Below are 27361 nucleotides of genomic sequence, written 5' to 3'. Positions count from 1 at the left end.
ATAGACAAAAAATTCGAAAATTTCATATAAAAGAAAAAGAAATCGTTGGAGATATTAAGATGCGCTTCAAGCTGATAGAAATATTCTGTATGTTTCAATGTGTTCGCTTTTATTCATACAACTGAAACATAAATTGAACTAATTGTATTATGAAAAGTTTTATTCCTATTTTTTCTTCCATAATATAAGATTCAAAGATACTTTTCTCGTACATTGTATTTTATGCTAAATTCAATCTAGTTTAGTTTTATAGCGCTTTAAAGTACAAGAGATATATTTTTAAATTCGATAAAAAAGAAAAAGTAAAAATAGAAACCTTCGCAATACAGTTATGTTAGCATTGCAATTAATTAGTATTAATTATACCAGTTGGCTTTTTACGAATAAGCATTTCCCTGTTTATACGCACGATACTGTGCGCGATTTTCTTAAAACATCACAAGTCTTCCTCTGGCTTGAAACGCAAGCGAGATCGAACTATAAAAAAATTCGAGGACCACAGCATGATTAAGAAAGAATAAATTATTTATTTCTATTTGTATATTTCTATACGAATGTTCTTTTCGTTCGCTTTCGTCTCATTTTCTTCCTTTCTTCGTGCACGGCCAACTTGATCAATCCTCGAACCTTAGCTCGTGTTACTCCGCGACTAATATTTTTCTGGGTCACGTCATACTTTCTTCTCTCTGTTCGAGCTCTATGAAGTTCGCGTTACCGCCTTCGATACTGATTCACCTCTGTCTCGTGTGAATCGTGTTACGTTACAATGGCAGAGATAGTTAGAAAGTTGTAAACGAGGATCTGCTTAGAATCCATATATACCCTAACTGTTAAGGAGAGCTGTCCTCTTTTTTGCGCCTATTGTCTTTGCCCGTGTATTCTTGATTATTCTGCTTTGTTTGCTCGTGTCACGGTTTCTAACGTGGCGGGAAATTTAAGTTCGTGCAAAGATGGTTGAGAAAAGGCGAAAAAATGTCATGGTTCGGATCGCAGAAAATTACCAGCCACTTACTCTTATTACGAAATTAGAGAGTATTGTTGTAATTATTTCATCAGAGTATTCTCCAAACTTTTAAATCCGTTACAAGTACAATAATTTCTAACCATCATTAAATTTATTAACCCCTTTGATGATACAAATATATTAGCTCGTACATATTTATGTAATTTTTCTTTAACTCAAGCACCATTCCAACAAATACAAAGACACATACTAGTACATTATTTTTCTAAATTTAATATTTAAAACTATCTTCCAAGATTGTAGATCTCGACTAATACATATATATGTACTTGTGAAACGAATAAAACCGTGGAACAACAAGTGTTTATTCGCTTCCAGCCTTAGTAAATTCCTCGCCGAAGAAGTACATGCGCTGTTTTCTCGTTTCTTCGTCCCGTTCTTCCGTTTTTCATACGATATCGTTACACTTGCCGAAGAAAGAATGTGACCGTTTCTTGGAGTAAGAAATCGTAAACGCGCGCAGTCTTCCGCGGGGTAATGCAGTAACGCCAGATGGAAAACGGCTGGTTACGGTACAGTAACGTGTACTGTTAAAGAGAAACACTCCGAACAAATCTGTCGAGCGTGCTCTTTGCCCTCTTCTTTTCTCCTCTTTCTTTTTTCCTTCTCTTTCTTCCTCTTCCTCTTCTTCTTCTTTCCTCGCTTTCTTTTCTTATTTCTTTTTTTCTTTCCCCGGTTTCGCTTCTGTCCTCGCGTGCCAGGGATATTAATAGTGCTCAGTTACGAGACATCGGTGCGAATAAGCTTTGCATAAATTACGCGAAAAAGGGGAACACGCTGGTTCGGTGATCGAGAATTTCGTCGGATATCTTTGCCACGATCTGGATAATGTAAATCTTGTTGCATCGTCGACGATGAATAACCCGCTGTCGAAGCTGGCTATACGTGGAAAGCACGTGGCTCCTTTGATCGATCTGATTTTCCAATCGGATGCTCCGTAGCTCGTCGGACCGATTTACTTCGCTCTCTGTATCTTTGAACACTCTGTTACCTGAACGTCCGAGCGTTCCTCGTCTTTTATCCTCGGTCCTCCAGTTATAAACGAGTCGATTCTTATCGAGTTGTTGCTCCGATTCTTATGAATTCTTTCTAAAGATAATCGAGCAGCTCGGAAGAAACGCGGTAATCTTTCGATCTTTGATCGATCATGCTTTATGCATTTAGTTCAAGAATGTTTATTTGTGTACAGACGTCGTAATATTTGTTGCCATTTGTCGAGAGATCGACATTGAATTCTTTATTACTGGTTATGTACATGATTATTATCAGTTTCAGCTGTATAAAGTTCATCTCCTGACAAAAGTTTCAGATAATTGTCGTTCTACCGTATCGTTATTTGTCTACGCGTATATTCATTTAATCATTTACATTATTTACATAATGATACATTATATCCAAACGCAAATCCCATATCGCTAGATAAACGAGAATCTTAAGGAATACCATATTTTCTCACGCGTTTCTCGTAAATGCCCGCCCCCATGTGACTGACAGTGACAAATAAATCCTTCAGTCTATGAATTACTCGCGATACCAACGAGCATAATAGGCGAGGAGCTTGATGCGCGCAGATTTAGCAGAATTCACTTTGCCGTTAATAAACTGGCTTTTCTTCGCTACGTCTAGACGCTCTCGGTTCTCTCGATTACTATAATTAACGCGGGCATCCTCCTAGTATCTGGTACCAGCGTCGATATAATAAGTTTTAATTACCTCCAATTACAGATTCAATTAATTTGCACGTTCGCGCACCGATCTAACTTTATCCGGTTAGAAATTAAAAGAAAGGCTGGTTCGCTGTTTTACGGGCGGCCGTTTCACGCCCTGTGTTCGTCACTTTGTCCTGGTTGCCTGGCTGGCTGGCACGGTCGCTCAGAGTCACGAGCATTACTCTTTTTTCCCGTCGTTCTTGTTAAGCTGATATCTTTAGACGCGTGGAACGGGGCGAGGCACCTTGCGGTTTTCCTTGGCGGGACGAAAAACGAACGTCGAACCTCCTCTCTTGGGACTTAGCCTGCGTGTACGCCATTGTCGTCGACTGTTTTGATAGACTGTTTGCTGGCACGATGATTCGCAAATTTGCAGAGTTTGTAATAAAAACCACTCTTACGAAGATTTTCTATCGGCGATTACTGACGATATCAGCGATTTTGACAAGCTCGAAGCGCGTTGTTAAGAACAACGTAGCGAATCATTTTTCCATATTCGTATGCATCACTCGGTCTTAGCTCTCTGCTGTTACAAACGAGAGTATTTTCGTTACCGCGTATTGTATTTGCGATGTTCGATCGTAATGACAACTCATGGTTGATCCAGTCCTTCACAACCTCTATACGCGCTTCGATTGTTACCTGATACATGTTAGACAGACAACCTTGCCTTCTGTGTCTGGGAAATGAACACGAGGTAAGACAAATACGAGAGAAAAGAGATGAAATAGAACGATAAAGTAATAAAACATTATAGTGGAGGGTAGTACGGTCACCAATAGCCTTGAGCAGTGATTGATTTTGGACGCGATATAGTCTGACATTGTGTATTACGAATCTCGTCTTTCAACTTTCTGCTAATGAAATTTCAAAAAGCTTCGCATAATATACACGCGGTATATTCAATAAAAATATTTTATAGCAACTATCCTAATACTTTTGGTATATGCATAGTAGAAGTAGATACTCAACTTTCTCAACAGTTCACGGGATACACAACCCTGTTACGATATTCGTATTTCTATATTTCAATGTCAGTCTCATTTTGAACAAACAATCGGATTCGCGACGCTTTAAGAAAATGTTTAACATAAAATCGAAGGGAGAGATCACGCCAATATTAGGTTGTCCGAAAAGTGTCTTTCTTTCACAGACGCGTATTTTACAACGACGCATCTTTATACAAACATGAAACCTAATCTGTCGAACGTTGTGATCTTTATTTTGATAGAACAAAATGGATCATAGGTAATTCGATAAAATAATATAAAACGGAAAATATTGTGCATCCATCATTTCCTTATAAAACGAAAGAAGCTTTATAAGACCTAATATACCGATAAGACGTTTACCATATTTTGTTCGAACTTGAGATACCTTTCAACGTTAGAAAAATACGATTGAGTCGAAAACGATGAAAAGAACGCGGCGGAATTTAAATTTGTACCTGTACAGCGCTCTAAGTATCGCGGTAGGAGTCCATCGCGAATCGACTTTCGCAAATCGTGACCAGTGAATTTGCTGCGAGCGATTCAATCGACCCATTGGATAGCATGTTCGATGTATGGTTAGCCATTCGTTAGTCGGTTGCGATAGAAACGAGTTGATTTGCGCCGCGAGCAAGCAACCGCGTTTCCCTTCCCTATCAAACGATGCCGAAACTACACTGCGCGTTTTATCGCTCGTAACAAAAGGATTGCAGACTAGTATTTTGCGTGAAAAGCGAATAACACCGCGTCGTCGCCTCTCCAACACTCGATACCTGCTATCGCATCGTTTCCCTTGCGTCTATTCTGGAAATCTCGCGAGATGAACTCGTTGCGCGTTTACTCTTCGCTTTACTTCCACTCGATCATCCTCGTTCTTCGCGCTCAACTTTTACGATCGAATAATGGCTTCCTTCGAACGTTATTGCGCGTGTTGATACGCTTTCCGCTCGACGTTTGAGTTTGGAAGTCTGCCGAAGACCGTGAAAGTGGCGCGATGATGTTGGAATATGTATATATATCAATGTATACTTAATAAATAATTTTCTTGCAATGATTGTATTAATTTATTTTATAATACATATATTATTAAAATCATTTTTATTCCCATAATGAAACAGAATTCCAATTATAGAGAATTAAGCCATTTTTCTGATTATAGCTCGGTGTAAATATTGGCTCGGCAACTAAGTGATTGCGGATTTTGTCAATACTATCTAATGACAAAATCCGCAGTCGCTTAGTTGCCAAGCCAATATAATTGCATGGGGCAGAAGAGCGCCACACCATAGCAGACGTTCGGTCGATACCAAAAATTATGCTACGTAAGTATGTCTTTCCCGATGGTAGTACAGTGGATCGGCGTGCAATCGGAAAGTTTATTATTCGAGCCGTGGTCACGTTGCGTCTTCCCCTTGGTCTCGACGCCACCTGAGTCGCTGATGCGTGCGATCCACGTCGCCGAATTTCCGTTCGTTCTCGCTAATTGCCATGGCTAACAAGGAACAGCTGTATAAGAGGTTGGCTTCCCTTACGATACACCTCGTGAGAAATTCGTCAGGCTTTTGGTAGTTTCGCAAGCATTTGCATAGATAGCGGCTGTCTGTTCCCACGGGGTGCGTCCTGAATCGTAAGAATTTGTGAATTTTCAAGCATCGTGATCAATTGAAATTCAAGCACGATCAAGTTCTTCTTACGTATATTTCAAGAAAAAGTTTAAGATTTAACGAGTATTCGTGGGAAACCTAAATCGCGATTTCCTGCCTGTGTTCTACGCATCTTCGTCCGATTGTTCTACACGTTCTTCGACGAGTTATTGGAGCAATAGCAACAGAGTGAAATTATTTTGAGTTTACGATATCGTAGAAATTTATTCATAATTCACGAAGCTCGTTCGTTGGCTTCTACGGCTAATATTGGCGCGACAGTCTGATCGATATACATGTATGTAATAGATATATCAATATTTAGTCACACTTAATAGTATTATCGGGGATTGGTGTAATTTCACAGCTTCGTTTACTAGTAATAAATTTTAATGTACCGTGTCCCGAGTATTTAATCAATTTTGCGGTTACTATTGAACAACATGCGTACAGCGTTTGATACGTAAACGCTTTGGTCTAGCTTTCATAATGAATGGCCACTTTGTAAGCCGACCTCGTTTACTGCGTTTTTTCGCTGGTTTATCAATGAGCATCATTTTATATCTTTTTTGTTTTTCATCTCTTTCTTTTTAATTATCCAATGACGAGATCACGAGTGTTCAATAAAGATTGCAATTAGCAAATTAACGAACATCGTTCGTCATTTTAATTAATTAGTCGCTAAACGATTGGAAATGAAAACAAATATTCCATTCAATTTATTCCATTTCAACTCTCAACTTGGTCAAGGTTCTCTGAATCATAGCTACCTATTACGCGTTTTTCCGGTTTGCTGAGAAAACGATTAAATTATATCGTACGCTACCTTGTAAAATAATCGTTTCAGTGGACGAAATACTTCCGTAAAAGTGCAAATAAATACAGTGACTCGCCAAAGTTTTTATGTACTCTATAAGAAAGGGCTACCTTCATCGAGATACGATTCTACGAAATTTCATTAAAGATTCGGCGCGTTTTGTACCAAGCCGACGAAAAAGGAACCGTTTCGTACGTAACACGTATCAATGCATAGCTCATTTAACTCTCTCAGTGCCAAATACTTTTAACACGTTGAACGCTAAATGATCGAAATATAATTTTTGTAAAATATATATACACACACACACACACACATATTTTTTTAATAAACGTGTTATACAATTTTATTTGTATAAAAATTCTCAAAGTGTACGAAGACTTTTATGACGTGTGATTCTGTAACTCGATCAATGAGTGCCATAGTCATACTGTCCTCCTTTTTTTACTTGAAAGTGGAAACTAATTGTTCTTGAAACATTGAAAATGATATTTAAACGAGAGTGTAAAAACATTGAAAGAGATCGATATCGGAAACGACACGATAATCTATAATTACTCTATAATTACGCTGTAAAATGCTTATTGAATGAACGCAATGGGTTTAGCTCGAGAGGATACTCGACGTGAAAGTCCGATTCCACGGTGGACGCACGACACGGTTTGCTCAAAATTCGAAAACCAGACAATAAAACGTGGCTATTCATACTTACGTAATGACGATTCTTGTATTAGTATGTCCGGCCGCGCAATATATTTTCGCGTGACATAACGCGCTCGTCATAGACACCGACCAAGGATAAACTCCAGTTGAATTATTCAATGTCTGATCGTGCAACAGATTTGTCTCGTCGATGTTGCCCCCGATTATTCAGCAGGAAACGACGGAATTTCATTTTGTAGGATCAGATAGAGGAGGCTTTGTTGCGGAAAAGTATTGTACGAGGATGATTTTCTATATTCTGTTTTGCGATACACGTATCGTGAGTTTCAAACACATTCGTCAGGTTTCTTTTCATTTTTTTCCATTATTTATAGTCATAATTTGCATCAATTAGCATGGCTTATTAGCGACGTAAAAGAATGAAAAATTACGATCATAAGTTGCCATATAATTTAGAACGTTTTAGCGTGGTATCTTTAAGGATCCTTCGTGGTAAAATTAGCCCCGTGGTGTTGATTTTTCTATAGCAACAGATTGTCTATTCTTGGTTATATTAACGATAGAGATACGTACGTACATACGTGATCGATCGAATTATTTCTTAGAACACGTGTTCGTTCAAATTGCAGACAATAGCGTTTCATTAGAAACCCTTTGATATAATAGAGCATTCTACGTTCTGAATATGAAACAGAAATGTTCTGAATAGAATCGCAAGTAGCTCTTGCATACGTTTTATTATCCACATGTTCGTTCCATATATATATAACGATATTGCGTCTATATTACAACCAGATTCCTCTAAAAAATCAAATCATCAACGATAAAGAAATAATCGTTAAGTCATCGTTTCGTTGCAATCCTGCAGCGTAGCATGAAGCTACTACGATATATAAATTCGCGTGTAAGTCGTATTTTTGGCTACAACTAGGCGTTAGGAAAGAATTTGAAGGATTATCGCAATCGTTATTATTTCGTATAATTTCTTGTCGTTTCTGTGACGACTTTGGAATATTTTCGTCGCTATCGATGCATACGTTGCGTTGCTTCGATTATCTAATTGTGCAATTTATTCGTTATCTATAAATAACGTTGCGTTTTTGGTTTTGCGCACTTCGAGAAAGTGTGACTTAAATTGAGAGAAACAAAACAGCAACGGATAGCGTGTTGAAATAAATTTAACAGTTTTTTATTTCTTTTAGTAGCGAATGTGTTAATTCTATCTTTGAAACACCATTATACATTTATACAAGTTATTTGTTATTTAACAATTTCCTCGGAATTATCTCACGACCAAGTTGTCAAATATTTTTCGAATTTTTATCTATCCAGGAATGTTGATCGCAACCAATTCAGTTATTTAATACGGTTAACAGAAAAATAGATTCCTAATCTTTACATCTTTGCTTCTATTGTTCCACTCGCGAACCCGTCGTGCAACCGCTGAACCGACGTTTCAGTATTCCTCTATGTGTCACGAAGTGTCTCAGTATTACAAAACGCAGCAAAGTTTATAGGAAATGGTAATCTAAACCTTGGTGTGCTTTGCAAGCATACTGTGACCACAACGTCTGATATTCACGATGTTTAAGCGGCGCACTTGAACCGCGAAACGTTTCGAAAAGAATTCCTTCAACTTTCCAATCTCCTTATTTTTCTTCCGATGTTTTCTTTTCTTTGAACATTTTTCTTGAAAATATTGACGTTTATCGAAAAGCGTACGCGAATGTCGACGATTCGTAAGAAAACAGCGTATCACGTGGGACGCATGTGACTCACGGTGTTTACTATGCGAGCGGAACTTTTCACAATAGAATCTTCTCCTTTTGTATCCTTTTACGTCGTATTATAAAAAGCTTAAAGAAAATTCAACGAATTTATCGTAATACGGTAATCATTTTTCTGATCGTCAAATCCCTGTCCCATTTTTCACTTTCATTTTCCCGTGATATTATACCTAGTCGCAGAAAAATAAATTTTTCGTTTCGACTTTCTCTCTCTCTCTCAGCAGTTCAATATTTTTATGATCTCTTGCACTATGCATCTTGTAGCTTCTATGTTCATTTTCAAATTTCTCTCCAACCTTACCAATATAATCGTGACAGTTCGAGTCTCGCTACAATGTTAACGTTCTTCCATACAATGTTCCGTGTAAGACTCATCATATGACGCATTGAGATAGACATTACGATACTATACAAGTTACTATACAAATATTCGAATACTTTCGTCAGAAACTGTATTCGTCTTCCACGAATGCGAGAATGCTAAGAACATGGAGCGAACGCACGCAAACAGAAGAAACCAGACGAGACGTTGATTCGAGCGACGATGCTTGCACCGGGCATGTTCGTTGACGATGGTTTGCTGGTCGTTTCGAAAATACACGCGGAATGATTCACCTCTCACGCATGTCTGTCGTCTATCGGTGTGTCTAGCGCATTATAATGCGGACTGAACGAGCGGATAGTGCCCGCGTTGGAACAATGGCCACTTAAGCTAACTGGCTGATTAAATGCTCACCTCAGTCACCGCGGATGCACGATTAAATATGGTGCGCACCATGGACGCCGTGCTCGTTTTGCTCGATCAGCCGCGACAGGGTAAACGTTTCTCGCCCTCTCTGCAGTGTCTCCGTCGAAATATCGATGGTCACTTAATTAAAAAGCGTAATTGAGTTTGTAGAAGCAATCGTTTGTGAGTCGACGTGTTTCCTGATGATTAGGAGTTACAGAGTGTGACATGTTTCGATATATGTGATGTTGCATCTGCGAATGGACCAGTTAACGTTCGAGAGTGGGCGAAAGGAGACTGTAACGTAGAGTTGGTTTATTCTTAAAAATGGTAAACTCATCTATATATTTCTGGAAATTCGTGTTGTTTGGTAAAAAATATTGAGATTGACTCGGATATATCTATCGTATTTTTTTTTTTTTTTCGAAAGAATGATCGTAACGTAGTTTTGTCGTATTTTTGCAATTTTTGCAGCGTTGTTCAATGTTTTGTTCTGCTTAGTTTAAAATGTCCTATATCGAGTCTCCTGTTTTCCATTTTTCAAAATACGTTGAAATATTTGAAATCCCTCGTAAATCTTTTTTTTTTTTATTTGCAGTTATAGAGTTATATCATGCAGGTTATTGCTTATGTATAGTGGTTAAATATTTTGAATTAAATAAGAAATAAAAAATAAAGGGGTGTAGTTTCAGTAAACTGGGATCGTTTACTACAGGATCGTTTATAAATATCAAGCTCAAGATTTATGGGAAATATTTCACCTCTCAAACTGTAGATACATGTTGTACGAATGAAATATTCACATTCGATATTCAATAAATACCACTATTCATTCTCTACGGGCAAAGATTGATTTTATTTAAATCGAGGAAACCATTTTGCGGCATATCATTCTTATTTTACTCTGCGATACTTTTAAACGGATATGACATTATCTGATTAAAAAATTGTCTTTTAAATTCTTTTTCCAGCAGTCATTAGATCTATTAATCATTTTAGTAATCACTCTACAGCCACTTCCAAATCGCGATCAATTAAAAAGAAGATAGTGTAAAAATTTAGGTCAACGACCATCTTCAAAATAATTAATCAGCTTTATAAGTTGCAGATTGGAATTCCATTCGCCTGACTCTGCTTTAGAAACATCTATAGTTCGTATAATAGGAATTTATTTTTAGATAAGTGAGCTTAATTAGCGGAAGTTGGTTTAATCGGACAGTAATTAAAACTTTGTTCGGATCAGATCACACCAGATAAATGGTGCTTGGATAAATAAAGTTTTGCTGCAAGTAATTTCTTAAAAAGTAAAGATCCATAAAATTGACTCGCTCTAACGAAGTACTGTAAATGACGAAAAATCATGGTAAAATCAGGACTTCCCGGAAACTGCTTGACGCAACGATTCGCTTAAGCGCTCGCTACGCTTGCTCTCGCGACAAATATTAATCAAACGTGACATTGTTAGGTGGATCGCGTAAAAAGCATTCGTGTGTTCGCGATCATTGTGTCCGTTAACATGGAACGCAATGTATCGTTAACCGATATGCAAGTGCAAAGAAGGAAGAAAGAAAAAGCACAGGGCTATCGTGTATCTCAAAGACAAAATCAACGCTCGAACCACATGCTCTGGAACCGAATCCCCCCTCCCCCACGATGAAACAAATCTTTATGGTTGTTACTCGAGAAACCGGATATCTAAAGCTTGTTTTCTGGCAAACGTGGCATACCAAGAGCCAAGACATTCTTTATAACTTTTTGATATCGTGAAAGCTATCCCTCGAACATGAAACAATTCCTTTAATATCTCACTAATCCACAAGAATATGATGCGTCCTCTGTATTTTGTCTATGTGACAAAATTGGATTTTTGCTACATTTAAATAGGAATATTTTTTCCGATTTATTCGTATGAAATTACTTGTTTTACATAGGCAAATAGTTATATATAGTTTGCTTTTTATAATTACCTCCTAATTTATGAGAGGAAATTATTCGTATTTGGAGATAATTTTACTCTTCTTAATCGCGATCTTCGTAATTGTTGATCAGATATTAAGATGCGAATATAGGTTACGTTTCGTTTTATTTGCAATACACCGTATGTATTATAAGAAAAGTTTAAAACCACAGACAAAACTGGAAGATTGATTTAATAAGTCCTTGACTTAGTTTGCGGAGATTAGGCGTTGACTATGGTATGATCGAGACGTTGTCCTTGTTCATAGAAGAAAAACAGCAACAAGGAGAAACATGCGTCGTTTACTTGATAAATATCATTTTATTTATAAAAACGATGCCATGAAATAAAGCCCTGTCGTTTGGAGATCGACAAACAATAAAAGTGAAGTATTAGTCGATCGAATATGAGAAAATCAAAATTTCTTTTTCGCCATAACGCATCCAGTATGCGAATAAATTTCCTTAACATTGCACGAGTTAAACGAAAACAATTTAATAGCCTGAAACGAAATAAAATATAAATACGGCAAATATCACCGTCGAGTCGTTCGAAACGTAATTCGACTTTCGTACACGGAATGTTTCATTCATTCTGAACAGTTTCGTACCTATTAACTGAGGAAGATGTATCAAGTCACGGTGCTCTGAATGACAATGTTATGATTCATGACTTCTTAAGGACATTTCTTACGAGGTTTGAAGTTCATTCATTAGGAGCGTGTTTATCAATTTCAGTCTTGCTCGAAGAAGCTTGGTTGCTTTATCGTTTCTGACGCTTGCAAATAAACGTTTGCAATCGCATTGTCTTCAAGTATCGATTCATAGTCGTCAAATTATAGTTCTAATCTTAAGGTTAGTGTTAGTACTACGATTTATACGTCTCACTAACGTCAAATTTGCAGAATCAAGAAAAGTGACTGGAGTTACTGAAATATGGAAATGATATCATGCGAAAGCGAAGGTCTTGCAGAAATAAAAGAACGTTCAGCTTGCCATCTTCGTTTAAACTATCACGACTTTTTTTTATTCTACGTGGTAAAACGTATCACACGTGTAGACGCATCGTCTGAAATCTACTCTTTAAAAAAATATATCACTACCTGCTTGCGAATTACAGACTAAGAAATCTTGATGCGAATCACGATAAAAATATCGTCAAATATTAAGGACAGTCTTTGAATTTTCTATCTGAAGAAGCGAAAGAGTTGCTAATTTTTACACACAAATTTTACCGTAAAATTGGATTCTCTCGTATGTTGCTTAAACTCGAGGCGTTTTTCGTCGATAGGAAGACTCGAGAATAGCAGCGTGAAAAGGTGAAGATGTTCAAAATAATCGGGTCAGTTTGTGAAACGGCGCGTGTTGCTCTTCTTTCGAAAGATAAAAAGGAGCCGTGCACTTTACAGCGAATGAAAATGTGTTTAAAATTCTTCGTTTTTTTGTAGGTTCGCATAGGCCACTGCGGGAGTTGCGATGCCAACGTATCACAATGCGGGTGGCGGATACCCGAATGTGTCAGCGCCAGCGCGGCAAGCGAAGCTCGATGGCAATCAAAATCACCATACGATCCCCTCAAACGTAACATCCCATCCCCTTATACAAAATAGCACGCAACACAACGTTCCTTCCAACTTGTCTACAAGTAACATTCCGTCCCATCCAGTATCACCGACGATGACTACGCATTCGAACGTCACCTCTGCTAATATAACCAGTCACATGAACACCGGCTCACCACCGGTAATCCTCACCTCGAACGTCACCAATGCTAGCAATCCTGCTGCGTTATCGGCGAATCCGAGGCACGAGGTCAAACTCAACGCTATGCCGTACGTATTTCTTTCTTGCACCATCGCGAAATTACGTCGATTGTATAAGAAACGATTGGATGGTCGACCCTAGTTTTGTGTTTTGCAGTATGTGATTTTTGTAGAAATTCTTTATTGGATCGAATTTATATATATATATATAGATAAGATGAGATTTCTCAGGTAAAAATAAATCGGAAACGTAGAATAATAAAAATTCTTTGTCTACATAAAACACGGTTCTCTGATATATACTATAGTTATCGTGTTCGTACATACTTTTTACGTAACTTTTATGAATTTCACGTGGTTCTAATATAATTATGAAAAATGACTTATGTATATGCCGTGACTTGTACTCGAGTGAAAATTCAACGACGCGAGAAGGATCTTTATTCTATAACTGTATATGATTTGAGTAGAAATAATTCCTCTATGATGTAACTATAAATATACTTGCATCAATTGTGTAATATGATATACATTTTGATAAAAGAAATTCAAATGACAAAGGTGATTTTTGCTAAGAGACCCTCGAACTTCTGCCTATAGGCATCTTCTCCTTTTAAATGTCCTGGCGAGAATATCGGCTCGCACGATTATCCGCTAATCGGCGTATTAATCGAATTTCATTTCACGCAATCTCACGATTATTCGTTGTTTTTAGATGGTTCCACGGGAAGATATCGAGGGAAACTGCCGAACGATTGTTGCGGCCGCGCGAGGACGGCCTGTTCCTAGTCCGGGAGTCGACGAATTTCCCCGGCGACTATACGCTGTGCGTGTGCTACGAGGGCCGTGTCCAACATTACAGAGTGCAATACACGAACAAACAATTAACTATCGACGAAGAAGAATTTTTTGAAAATCTGGCCTTGCTGGTCGAGCATTACGAGCAGGATGCCGATGGATTGTGCACGCAGCTCACCAAATCTCTGCCTAAACAGGGCAAACAGGACTTCTGCGTGGATCTAAAGGCGTTCATCGATGCTGGTTGGGTTATACAGACCCACGAGCTTGAATTGAGGGAGTGTATCGGCAAAGGAGAGTTCGGTGACGTGTTGCTGGGCGTTTATCGGGGCGAAAGGGTCGCCGTGAAAATGCTGAAAGACAACAGCGAGGCGGCGCAGAGGTTTCTGGCCGAGGCGAGTCTCATGACTTCGCTGATCCACGATAATCTGGTCAAACTGCTCGGCCTTGTTTTCAATAATCAACACATGTACCTGGTTACGGAATATATGAGTAAAGGATCCCTGGTGGATTACCTGAGATCAAGAGGGAGACTGCACGTTTCCAAGAAGGACCAGATCAACTTCGCGTAGTACGTAAAAAGCACGGATGCAGCTGGATTTATGCTTCGCTGGGGAAACACGCGAGGTGTCACGCGCTGATTTCTTCGAAACTTTGCATATAAACGGATGCTCGTTTGCGTAGATATCGAATAGTTTGCGAAATAGAGAAATACGAGTGGTAGTTTGCTCGCGTTCTCCATGCTGGTACGCGACCTACTCGCCATGACCTCTTAAAGTCTGCGCATGTTGCGTTCTTCGCTTCATTTTCAACTCAATCGTATTTCTCCGTTGTTATAAAATTTCCAGAAACTTCATTTGAAAATGCGAGTGAACAATATGCACGAATACTTGTCTTGATTCTCATTTGATGACAAAGATTTTCTTCTTTGATCTAAAAATATTGTGCTACGTTCTTTGGACCATTGTAGTTTGGCTCAATCGTTGTTTTTCTGTTGTTAAATAAAGATACAAAATATATAGTCTTGGTTAAAATTCTTCTTAAGATATTATGTCTTTCTACTCGTTGAAACAAAAGTTAAATTGATACATGTGACAGATAATCCAATGCTATTGTATAATAAGTAGTACTGACGCAATCTTGAAATAAGTAGCATGTACTAACATTACTCGAAATTGAGTCAAAGCTTAATTTATTGAATGTAAATTTAGCAGAAGTTGATTGAACGCAAGAGGTAAAATATTTTCTGTTTATCTACGAAGCTTCGTTGAAATCAGGGCGCCGTTACACTTTGCATAAATTATATCGTCTCGTGTGTCAGAGAGGGCTGGTTTTAAATATGCATTTTGTTCCCTTTCAGCGACACGTGCGCAGGCATGGCGTATTTAGAATCCAGACACGTAGTGCACAGAGATCTGGCCGCGAGAAACGTTCTCGTCGCGGAGGATAACTCTGCGAAAGTGTCGGATTTCGGTTTGGCACGGGACGAAAATTTTTCTCTCGAAGGAGGGAAGCTGCCCATCAAATGGACTGCACCAGAGGCTTTAAAGCAAAATGTAAATATCAAGTTGTGAAATAACGATTCCACAATGTTCAATTTTAACGACATTATTCATGTATATACGCAATTTGCAATTTCTTGTTTTCAGAAGTTTTCAAATAAGTCTGATATGTGGAGTTTTGGAATACTCTTGTGGGAGATCTATTCCTTTGGACGTGTACCATATCCACGAATTGTGAGTAGAGTTCTATGTATGTTTTCTTGCCGGACTATCGTCTGTGTTAAAGTAATCCACATTGATTTTCTTCACTGTTGATTTCAGCCACTAGCCGACGTTGTGAAGTGTGTGGAAAAAGGATATAAAATGGAGCCACCTGATGGTTGTCCTCACGAAGTTTACGATATCATGAGACAAGTATGTATACAAATTTTCTATGATATATATACTTAAAAATTCTGTTATACGTTGTTACAAAGTAAATATTCTTTACCAGGCATGGGACTTACAACCTGAAAACCGACCTACTTTTTACGATATAAAATTAGTGCTGGGTCAACTGAAAGCTGAGTACACCAAAGGTGTGAATTAAAGAAAAGAAAAAAGAAAAAGAAGAAATGCTACTTATTATTCGTAGATTAAAGATTAAAGTAGAAAAGACACAAAAGAAGGAATTAGAATTTTCGAGATTTTTTTTTTAAGTCAGGGTCAAAGGTAGTGGCTCTAAATAGCTTTGCTACAAAAAGCAATTTTCTATTTCTCATTTTTAAAGATGTTTCTTCGATTGTCATATTCTTTTACAAAAATACTTTCCATATAAATTAATATACATCAATCGTGCCTTTGGCCAAGTTGTAATTCTTGAACGAAAGAAGTTCAACTTGTACATCCGAAATTCAGGTAACACTTGAAAGGATATTCACAATACAATTATTTTTCCTTTTTTAATTACTTTTGCTTTTACTTCTTTTCTTTCATTGTCGTGTTTTTGTAAGGTCGAGTATGACAGTCTTTATAAAGTTGCTTAATCTCGCGGTTTTTCGAGCAATTTTCGTCATTGTCATGACTCGAGATATATTTCCAGGTGTAAGAAGCGCCTTACATTGAACTGAATTTAAAGAAAATGAGACGTAATTATTCATGATAAATACTTATTACAAAGTAATCTTTTGGACTTAACTTGTATAAGGATGGATATATTGGAATTTTTTCACTTATGTGTAACGGTAGGACAGAAAAAAGGTAACTAGATTTTTATCGTCGACGGTTTGTCAGAGAGATGTTTGTATCGTATTATAGTGATTGTAGATTACAAGTACTTGTTAGTCGTATACGTTTTTTTTAATCAAAGATTTGTCATAGGAAGTATTAATTTTTAACTAAATTATTGCAGACTATTATACATGATTATTTAAGTTGCCCCTGAGATATTTGACTATATATTAGTGATGTAAATGTATTTGTAAATACTTTTGTACATATCCGGTTATCAGAATGGGAAAAATAAGAAGAATTAATATTTCCAATACACAGATTGATATTGGTTAGAAGATTTAACCAGAATTGTCTATATGTTTTCGTTTTTAGTTTTTAAAATGGTTACTTTACATAACTATCCGAATGTCCATATTTCAATTGCACTACCTAACGCAATGATATAGAGAGAAAAAAAAAAAGAAAGGATCGGATAATTACATATTTAAAGTAATTAAACCGTAGGCGTTTCGTGTTATTCTATCTTCCTTCTGTAATATAGGTACCACCACTTATTTAATACTTTCTCCAATGGTTATAACGGACTAATGATATTTATTCGTAGACGATAGGTAGTTTCAAGCGAAATAGAAAAAAAATATGACAAATGTTGAAGAGATAGTTTCTTGGTTCGCTATGAAAACAGGAAGATTGGTATACAAAGTTTGTTACTTGACATCAGGTTTTGAATCTAATTTACATAATTTCTATCAGAATCATATACGCAGAGACTTATTATCCGAAATCAAAGCCAATGTACTCAGTTCCTCGCATTTTTTCATTACTTGCAATAGTATCCGAAAGAAAGACCGTCATGACTGAACCGAGCTTTGTAAGACCGATAATAATCTTTAACGATAGACCGAATCTGTTTCGCGAAAGTACGTACTAGTTTGAGTCGTAGAATAGTCGTAATAAATATGTAGCGTATTTATAAGCGTACCAGTCCGTTTATAACTTCGATAGCATGTAATATAATGTATATGGCTCTAATCCAGTACCTAACGTTTTTTCGATGATACTACATTTGTCGACCTCTATTTGCGACTACGAAGACATTCATGGATGCATATTTCACATCCAACGTAATCCATATCGAATGTCAGTTCTCCCCTTGCTTTGGTATTTCTCACGTTTTTACATTGAATATCGAAACCCAACATTTTGTTATATCTTTTTTAAGCCGCATCGTATTTACAGTGTGGTGTGACAAACGTTACTTCATAATTATCCTGTGTAATTTAACATATAAGCGAGATTTTGTTACAGATCAGCATTAAGCTTTTGTGAGTGCGACCAGTGTGTTAGATTCGTTTATTTTTTACTTATGATAAGTTTGTTAGTTTGTAAGAAATTTAATATATATATACATATTGAATAACAAATTATACGATATTCATGATTCGGATGAGTTCGCTAAAGTTTGTCCAAAATTTATTGATTATTCAAAGTTACATCCTTGACTCTGGATAAACTAACAAGCGAGGTATTCTTCTTTTCTAAAGCTATCAAACGCTTCGATTTTTCTTTTATTTTTTTTTTCTTTTAATACAAAATGTAAGTTCACGTGTTTCTATATTTATGTCTTTAAGACGAGAAACGAAGAACGAAATCAGTGTTATATTGGGATTCGGATACGGTGTGGAGTTTCTCTTTCTTCGATGATCTTGATCAACCAATTGATCTTGGACAGACTATAGTTTACAATGCACGGATGTATTTGAATCTGAAATGTCTGAAGGACTGAATGCCTTTGCGTTGACGTGGATGAGTGTGACAATGCACGTGCATGGCAGTGCACGTGAAATGAATTTACATTAAGAAAGTTTTCATTCTGGCCTCCAAAAAAATTCGACCCGTATAATTTTGAGGGTGTAGAAGAGCGTTTGACCTGTATGACCGCGTTGTTACAAAGTATACATTACCGATTCTAAAGATTCTCAGTAGATAGTTGACCACAGCTACAAACTGTGGTTCATCGATCAGAGATAACAGCCGTTAAACGAAGCTAATTAACGATTAATAAAACGGAAGAAGGTTTACTGTATTCGCTTACCGGTTACGATTATTTCCAACTATGTGACAAACGTGTATATTCGCCTATTGACAATGTTTTTCCTTATCTCTTTAAGAGGATCATTTATACATCGTGTGTACACTGATACGTAAAGTTTGCGTTTTTTTTTTTTTTTTTTTTTGATACGATTGGGTCTTCCAGGGACACCAAACGATTAGAGAGCATTTGTACGATGTTGCAGAGAAGTACAATTTTCAAAGAAGGGAGATGCTAGTTGGAAGAAAATTTCATTTCGCACAAAAGCAAATCTATACGATATTCGTTTGTTCTTATGTCATTATTTCTCCATTTAATCTCCAACGTTATACTTTACTGCCAAACGCTAATAAAATCGTGATATTCGTTCAAACTATATCTGTTCATTTACTACCATCCCATTGAGAGAACCGTCGATTACCTGCAGCTTTTCTGTCGAGCAACGATCATTGGAAAGAGCGGAGCAATCAGTAACAGCGTCGCAATTATTACGTTTACTATTCTGCTGTGTTATTACGTTCTCAGATGCGCTATTCATCGTTACAAATGCATTAGCGTGTTTACCGTTGCTTAACGTCTCCACATCCTCGGGTATTCCAGGCAAAGCTAGAAATCTTTGTCTAGCTTTCAGTCGATGTTGGACTTGCGGAGCTGCCTGAGACGCAACTATTTTATTTCCCTTCAATCGTTTGAAGATCGTGAAAGGACGCAGATACTCGTGTCTCGAGTTTCCCAAACTTTTCAGTCGGCTTCTTATCAATATGCTTCTACGTGTATGATATGGTCGTTTGAAACCGTTTCTCGCTAATTCTCGAGATTGGCCGCTAACAGAACCCCCGATCAGCAGATAATCGTTCCTTTCTCTGTCCACGATTATCGAATGTCTCGTTTCGTGCACGTTAATACACTGTTCGCCAACGGAAACACGATTTTCGCCGGAAACATCGTGCTCACCGTGCTCATCGTCGTAAGCGCTCGTATTCGGCGGAAGTGCGATCCAATTGTTTTTCTGCGATTTTAGCCTTTTATTTTTTGCGTCGTCTCGATTCGAATTTAAATTATCTTCGTCGTGGGTACCGTTCAACGATTTGTTGAGATGGAAATTGGAGAGGACGCCTTGGAAATTCGCTATATTGCCGAGCAACGAGTTCAAGGAAACAAACCGACTTTCCATCATGGAATATATCACGGAGACAATGCCATTTTCCATTTTCGAACTGCAATGATAAGAGCTACTTCTATCGCAAACGATCCTCGAGCAGTTTGACTCAATCTCTTTTCGACGAAGTAGATTTCCCGAGATCTCGGCTGTTGTTCCTGCTGCATTTGAATATGTATGCTTCAGCGGTGGAAAACGTCTCAGCCCATTTGTCATTTTCTCGCCTACGGATCATATTGGTCGCTTGTATTTCTAACGTTACTCGAAGTATACCCAATACCGAAACTCTACTATCCGAAATAAATAAAAAGCATTGCTTTTTTATCATTTCAATGATATTCACCGAGTATTCTCTTCTTTTTAATTAAAATACCTCATCTGATAATTTTTTCATTTTGCAAGATATGTCGAGATATTTGAAGTTGCTCGTGTTTCGTATCTTTTAAGCATTGTACATTGTATTTTTAAGCAAATACATTGTACAGTCTGTTGCGAGGTAACGACGAAATATTTTAAATTGAATAAAGAAAAACAAAGGCAGCATAAACAGGCAATAAAATATTTCTTGGGTGTTTTCAGATAATAGATGGGATAATTTATCTAAGGTATCAAGGTGTTATAATATTACCATAATTACGTATTTACTCACCATTCATTCGACGACTCTTTGGGAACATCTTTTCCGCAAGTGTATTCTTTTCAATGTCATCGTTGGTTTCGGTGCTCGTAGGAACCATCGATACTAATTCACGTTGTTCGTCGCTGCGTGTCATAGAAGAATATTCTTTCTTTGAAAGAAGACATCTATCATCCTCGTCATTCTCATTTTCTTTGTCGACGCTCTTCGAGAAATCACGTTTCATCTGTCTGTCATTCGCATTGTTCCATCCCCAGAGATCTACAAATTGCTTATTATATTTAACACGAGTCATCATAGAGACGATCTGCATATCTTTCTTTTTTCTATCTTTTTTCTGCGATTCAGAATCGACCTCGTTTTTATTTGAAACGTATTCACGTTTCTTTCGCTGTTTATTCGGGCTCACTGGCTCCGCTATAACGGTGTAGTTTAACGTTTTATACAAATCAGAAGACGACTTCCGGGACGGTTGCCTATTTGCAATCGTCTGATTTACGATTTCCTGGTGTATCGGGACATTCTCAGCGGTTGGTTCCTCTTTTAACGCTCTGTCATCTTCTTTTTTGACTGCTGTTTCTTTGGACGAAGACGTAACACCCAGCGATTCGATGTTGTCAGGTTTTCGAACGATTTCTTTCTCAGTTACGAGGACGTAATCCTTAGGTTCTGCTTTTACTTTCGCATCTGATACCCAGACTACCGCCTCCTTTTTTGGTTCTACACCAGCTGTCGTCGTAGAACGCTTTTGATCGCTTTCGCCCTTCTCCGCTGGTTCTTTCTTAATGTCTTTGTAATCAGAATCTATCATTCTTTCTATACTTTCGGTCTCTTGTTTTATTGGAAAGCCTGCATCAACGGAAGCTTCTATCCCTTCAGAGTTTTCTTCGATATCTGTCTTTCTCAATGTACCGGTTTCTATCCCGACGCCCACCTTCTCTCCAACATCCGTATCACTTTCACGCTCCTTCTTAATACTCGCTTTTCCACCATCGAACGTCTTACTTTTCGTATCCTCGTCATCATCGTCAATCGTAATTATCTCAAACTCTTTACCGTCGACGCCAATCTCCTTGATACGAAACTCTGTCACAGAATCTTCTTCTTCGTCTCTCGACTCACGCCCTTCTCCTTTCGCTTCTTCTTCTTCGTTCTCCGCGTAATCCTCGCCGGAAACCTGCTTCATTTTCTCAATGATACGCGATGCAAGTTTGAACAAGGGCACGCCTCTCGAACAGCACGCGCTATGCACGATCACGTTTCCATGCCGATCGATTCTTAAGCCAAGTTTTTTTTTACCCTCATCGAGACTCTCTTGCGAGGAACTTTCTTCGCAGCTACAAGTGTCCTCGCTGGATTTTGATTCCACTCCCTTTTCCTTCGAACAAACGACACAATCTTCGCCCGTTTCCGCGTCTCTGCACGTGGTCGTTCCATTCTCAGACGTAGCAACGGCCTTATCTTCTTCCTTCCACTGGACAGTTCTCTGTCCAGGCTCGCGAGGCTTCAACGCTAGCCTCTTCGGATTTCGTGCAAACGGATCTGGCGAGTCCGACATTCTTCCCTGCACGTAAGGCTCGAACAGTCCCGCCTGCGCGAAGCCAAACGCGCACGTAGATTCAGAAAACTGTCGGATAATTCTGGAAGTGAGAGTCGAACAGGGTACCGAGATGTCTCTTCTTCTGTCGAACTCCGTTTCCACTTGGCGGATTTTTGCTTGAACGTTGTTCAGACGGCACTCGGCGATCACCTTCTGAGAATGGTAGGGCGAGAAGTTGACGTTCACCCTCTCGTCGCATTCTTTTTGCCGCAAAGCTGATAACAGTTGACGCAGCTCGGCGTTCGTCTTCATCGACAGCACGGTTGGATCTATGGGGCCGCTGGTCTCTACCTGGAAACACAAACAATTCCGAATGATATTCCTGGCGCACCTGCGAGCGAACGTGTTCTCATAATATCCACGTTCTGTTGGAAAATTACGAGCGAAGTGCGGGTAGACAGAGGGTGGGTTAAGCGACGTGGAAGACGGAGCATCGTCGGGTTAATTTTGACTTTCGAGAAAGCGAGGTTCGAAGGAGGAATCGAAGCAACGGAGAAACGTCTTCTCAGATTTATCGAATTTCTTTTCGGGTTTATCGAATAAGAGACGAGCTTCGATCGAACCTGTGCATTTTCGACGAAACCCAAAATTTATTTTCTTACGACTGTGAGTTGATTTGCAATCATTTCCAGGAGTCACTAACACGACTCTCGGTTCTTGGGACAATTTTAATTTCTTTTAAACGATTTCTTTTACGATCTCGTTCGAGGGACCTCGCGCTTTATACTTTACACGACCGTGTCGTTGGATCGACCATCGATGGTTTTAACGTTGAACGTGACTTTGACCTTTGCGTGCTTTTAAATCATTTATAGAAGGCTCTGAGCGAGTTACGTCTATACGATTTGAATTCTCCCGATACATTCGTGAAATATTAAGGTCGTTGCAATGAATTGAATACATCCTTGCAACATTTAATCACGAAAGAATCATTAAACACTAGACAGATATGATATGACAAGAAAGCAGAAGAAATTGGGACAAACGAGCGGATTCGCGATCTCACTTATTATCCCGAGAAAGTTAAGGAAGCTTAATAAAAAATTCAGGAAAGAATTAAAGCACGAGACGAAGATGCTCACCTCGAATCCAAATCCTTGACACTCCATCACCTTCTTATTAATCAAATTCTCCACCTGCGCCTTCAAGACGTTCACCTTGAGTTGCAGCAACGTAAGCAGCGGAATAATATTCACCGGAGGATTGGTAGTCATGTGAAGGTTGATGAGCGCGTTCGCATGCTGCGCGTTTCTGCACTCGGCCAGCAGCTGCTCCTTGTTCAGCGTGTCCAGACACTTGATCGCCTTATCCATCGTGTCCTCCGTGCTACCGGTTATATTCGAGCCAGGTATTTTTCTTAAAATTAACCTAGTGGCAGCGCAGGAAATAATTCCTGGCAGCGAGAGAAATTGCGACGCCAACGCCTGCAAACTTATGGAAGCTGGACAATCTCGTTTCGAGCAAATAGTATCGCCGTTCGTAGTCGTGCAACGATGCTCCTCTTGTTCGTGAACGTCGCAGCAACATGCCACGGCATATTCCTTGCCATCCAAGCCACGTTGCTTCCTCTGACAGCACGAGAAGCAACCGCGAGAACCGTCTTTGCCTCGAGTTTGAACTCCGAATGGCTCCAACACTGGCATAGGCACCGGATAAGGATAGAACGAGGGTGGACAGTGGAAGGACGCGAAGGGATTCGCATTTGTCGACTGTCCTGTGCTGTGCTGCGCTACGCCTTCGTTTAAATTGCTTGCACCAGTTTGTCGATGACAACCACCTGGCAGGATAAATATCGGGGCTGCGCTACCGACGCAGCTACGAATCTGGTCGAGGATGTTCTGAGGCAGGCTACCGTAGTTGGGTTGCGTTTGCACAGGGTCTGGTTGAAACGACGACGGGTACGTGTTTCTTGGAGCTTGTAGATTTGGCTGGTACTGGTGATTCGCCAGGAATACGTCCGCTTGATGGAGTTGGTAGAACGGCTTGAAGGGATCTGTATCGATAATTTGTCGATTTAACGAACGAACGCTGTCCTTTTGCATCGCTTAGTATAAAACAGTTGAGTGATAAATATTCTTTTCTTCGGTTATTATACGCGGTGTCCTATCTAACTTGGTAATCTTCAAGATCTCACTTATGATCGACGATAGGGAAAAATATCAAGGGAAGAAGTTAATAATTTGATTTCGGAGTTTAAATACGATGGTAAGCGTGAAATTATTCTCGCTTCAATATTATTCTAAAGATCATATTTTTCGATGTTTACAGGATCATCGACGTTTTTCCTAGACAGAATTACGAGCGTAGTTTTATCATCGCGGCGTTAGAGACTCGGAAATTCGGATCAGAATTAAGCGCAGTAATTAATTTATCGTATAATCTCTATCGCGACGATGAATTTACGAAGAAACAGTATCGCGTAAATTCTTCTATATGTCGTAGACGGTTTTATGGCAACTCCATCGTATGCAAAAAATGTTTACCTTCGTAACACTTGAGATGCTCACGTGCTTCTGGTAATACACTTGTAGGTACACGAACACGTGATGTTTAAACATATGGTTAACACACGTTACATAGGAAATGTGATTTATATGATTTAGCCTAACACGAATTTAAACAAGTGCTATATATATATCTTAAAATTCGTGGTTTGCAATATTCTTATCTCGCGGATAAACCGAGGGAATTGTTTGTAAGAATCTGTTTTTAAAAACGAGCTATCGACGAAATAAAGCTTAATACTCGCGGTAATTCGTAATTTGAACTTTTTAATGACTTCGTTAAGGTCTTTGGCTGTACTAAAGGAGACTGAAATTATCGTGGAAAGCACGAAGAGACACTTTTTGTCTGTGAAAATATCGAGAATGGCTATATCGTCGCAGCAATGGGAATATTCGTTCACGGTAGATTGAAAATCGTGGCGCGATCCTGAAGGTGTTTGACATAAAAATGTGGATCGGAACTACGAAACGAAATTCCTTTATGGGACTTTATTTTAGGAACAATCGATTCTGAAATGAGCTGTATCGTAATTTTCGCGGTAGAATTCTATTAAGGTAAAATCGACCATGCTCGATAAACTCTCGGCTCGTTTTTTATTTAACGTAAAATTTCGCGTGCAATTTTTATTGTATATTCAATTTTCAACTCGCATTATATATAGAAGGTAATTTAGTGATCAAAATGGAAGAAAGAAAGTATAACGCGAATAATAATTTAGCTTTATGCGTTAGGACTCGATCGATATAACATAAATTTTGCACGCGCTACATTTTTCCAAAGGTTATTCATACTTTTTTAAAATCTAACGTTTCTTTACGCTCACAGCGTAACCTAATACGAAGATCACAGGCGAAAAATGTGACAAGTACGTCTTTGCTTATTTTTTCAACTTCGGATCACTCGATGGCAAAAAAAAAAAAGAGTATTTTGATATAAGATAGTCGAGGAAGGAAATAACGCGTTAAATTCGACGATATAAGCTTTCGACGATAGCCGATTAATTCACAAGATTTTTCAGGAAACGAGTAATACTCGTTTGTCTAGTAGGTATGTTAATTTCATTTGATACAAAATGATATTAACGGTATTTTTTTAACGAGCACGAGGGCGACGAAAACACATTAAAATCAAAGGCAGAAGCAGTTGGTGCGTGGAGTTGATTGAGAATATGTGAAATTCTTGTATAAAGGAAATGTGACTAAGTATTTCCTGGTGACTTGAGATCGTATGGAATATTTCGTCCAACGACACGAAACGAAATTTTTCTATGTGAATTCTCCGAGGAACTCGATTTTGAAAAATCGTCAAGCTTGACCAACAATAAGAACTACCCGTAAGAGAGGATGTACCTACTTTGAAAATATTGGAAATCTCAGAGAATGAAATAAAAAATAATTGAATAAAAAAAGGACAGGAATAATAGAGGAAAGTTGACGAATTTTATTGAAAAATATAGAAATCAGGAAGAGATTGGAAATGCGAGTCTAGTTATTTTTACGACGAAGCGCAATCTTTTTCTCCTTTCTTCTCTTTTATTTTACATTTCCAATTTACTTTTCTACCAAATATCGTTCCATGTTTTCTACAATCGTCACAACCACACACACTTCGGCCTACATCGGAAACGTATCATATTTATCAAAGTATCTGGAATCCTCAGGAAATCCTCACGAAAGAAAAACAAGTACGCGATGAACTCGTTACCTAAAAGACTCTCCTTTTAAACGACTACACCCGTTACATTAGAAATTTCTAACGTTTATCGAAATATCGTCGGAAATCTGGCAACTTTCAGGAAAAAAGAAACTAACCAACAGAACGTCTTATCTTAAGTGGCTACATCGTTGTACAAATTGGAAATTTATAATATTTACCAAAACAACATCGTTTAAAATTCTGTTAAATGATAAAAAACGAAATTAATGAACTCGTAACAAACAAACCCCTTGAAAAAGCTTAAATGACCACCGTACCAACTCTGTAGCCACGATCAACGCGTTAAATACTACGAAACCACTAGCATCGAATTGCAACGAAAAACCTTCATTAGGTTCTCAAAGCGTTTCATTAAACCAAATCCGTTCGACCGTGATCCTCGATCCGAGAAGCAATATTTGCCAGTGAAATCCCAGCTCTGTCGATAATCGATACACGCACTATATATATATATATATACATATATATATATATACACACACATACATACGTCTATATGTAAATACACGTACATACGATAGTACGAACTGTTAATAAGTCTTGCAACACTAGCGAAATACCTTGCGGATTGGTTGGATAAGCAACGGAAGGAGTGGTTTGCATTTGTTGGGTGACCGTTTGCGGTTGTTGGTACGTTATCGGGAAATTCTGGCTCGTCTGTTGTATCGGTACGTTCTGGCTTGGCATAATCGACGACACGAACGGCAGATGCTGAGGTAAATTAATCATGAAGAGGCAGGTTAAGTCCTTTGAATTCGGTCTTTTTCAGAGATTTTTCGCGGTGTTGTTTACGATCGCTTCACGATGGTTGAACGGAAGTGGTTGGATTTGCTGTTGGGTGGCGAGTTTCGTTGCGGTCCTGTCACATGGAATTTTGAATTACGGCAGCCTGAAGGGATTGTCGGATTTGGTATTGGTTTACGGGTGACGTTTGCACCGTTGGTAGATTCTACTTTGTCGTGGCATGAAGTTGTAGCGATAACGATTGATATCACTCTTCGACTTGTTGCGAGTCGTTCGAACCATTTTCATGCGAATAATCTATTTGTCATTTACGTTACT

The 27361-nt window shown here is 38.4% G+C and overlaps 2 protein-coding genes across 4 annotated transcripts in view; one reads left to right on the top strand and one right to left on the bottom strand.

Annotated features, from left to right (window-relative positions):
- The window catches only part of LOC132915824 (tyrosine-protein kinase CSK), a 26795-nt gene extending 7740 nt beyond the window's left edge, over positions 1-19055 (top strand). For 2 of the 3 annotated variants that reach the window (XM_060975613.1, XM_060975609.1), the window contains exons 3-8: positions 12764-13147; positions 13794-14447; positions 15237-15432; positions 15526-15612; positions 15700-15792; positions 15872-19055. In XM_060975613.1, the coding sequence (XP_060831596.1) occupies positions 12792-13147; positions 13794-14447; positions 15237-15432; positions 15526-15612; positions 15700-15792; positions 15872-15967 (1482 nt within the window). In that variant the 5' untranslated portion in view covers positions 12764-12791 and the 3' untranslated portion in view covers positions 15968-19055. Of the gene's footprint in view, positions 1-9536; positions 9690-12763; positions 13148-13793; positions 14448-15236; positions 15433-15525; positions 15613-15699; positions 15793-15871 lie in introns of those variants that run through there. The other variant, XM_060975615.1, reaches the window with a different exon arrangement.
- Positions 18733-27361, bottom strand: LOC132916040 (uncharacterized). The gene is made up of 4 exons (XM_060975784.1): positions 26812-27361; positions 23161-24071; positions 20491-22369; positions 18733-20065 (listed from the first exon to the last, which is right to left on the bottom strand). Exons 1-4 carry the CDS (start codon positions 27026-27028, stop codon positions 19056-19058), a joined length of 4017 nt encoding a protein of 1338 aa, XP_060831767.1. The 5' UTR covers positions 27029-27361; the 3' UTR covers positions 18733-19055.

This window comes from Bombus pascuorum, chromosome 1 (assembly GCF_905332965.1).
Source record: "Bombus pascuorum chromosome 1, iyBomPasc1.1, whole genome shotgun sequence".
Lineage (NCBI taxonomy): Eukaryota > Metazoa > Arthropoda > Insecta > Hymenoptera > Apidae > Bombus > Bombus pascuorum.
The sequence above is the reverse complement of the archived record's forward strand: the minus strand, read 5'-3'. Positions and strand labels throughout refer to the sequence as shown.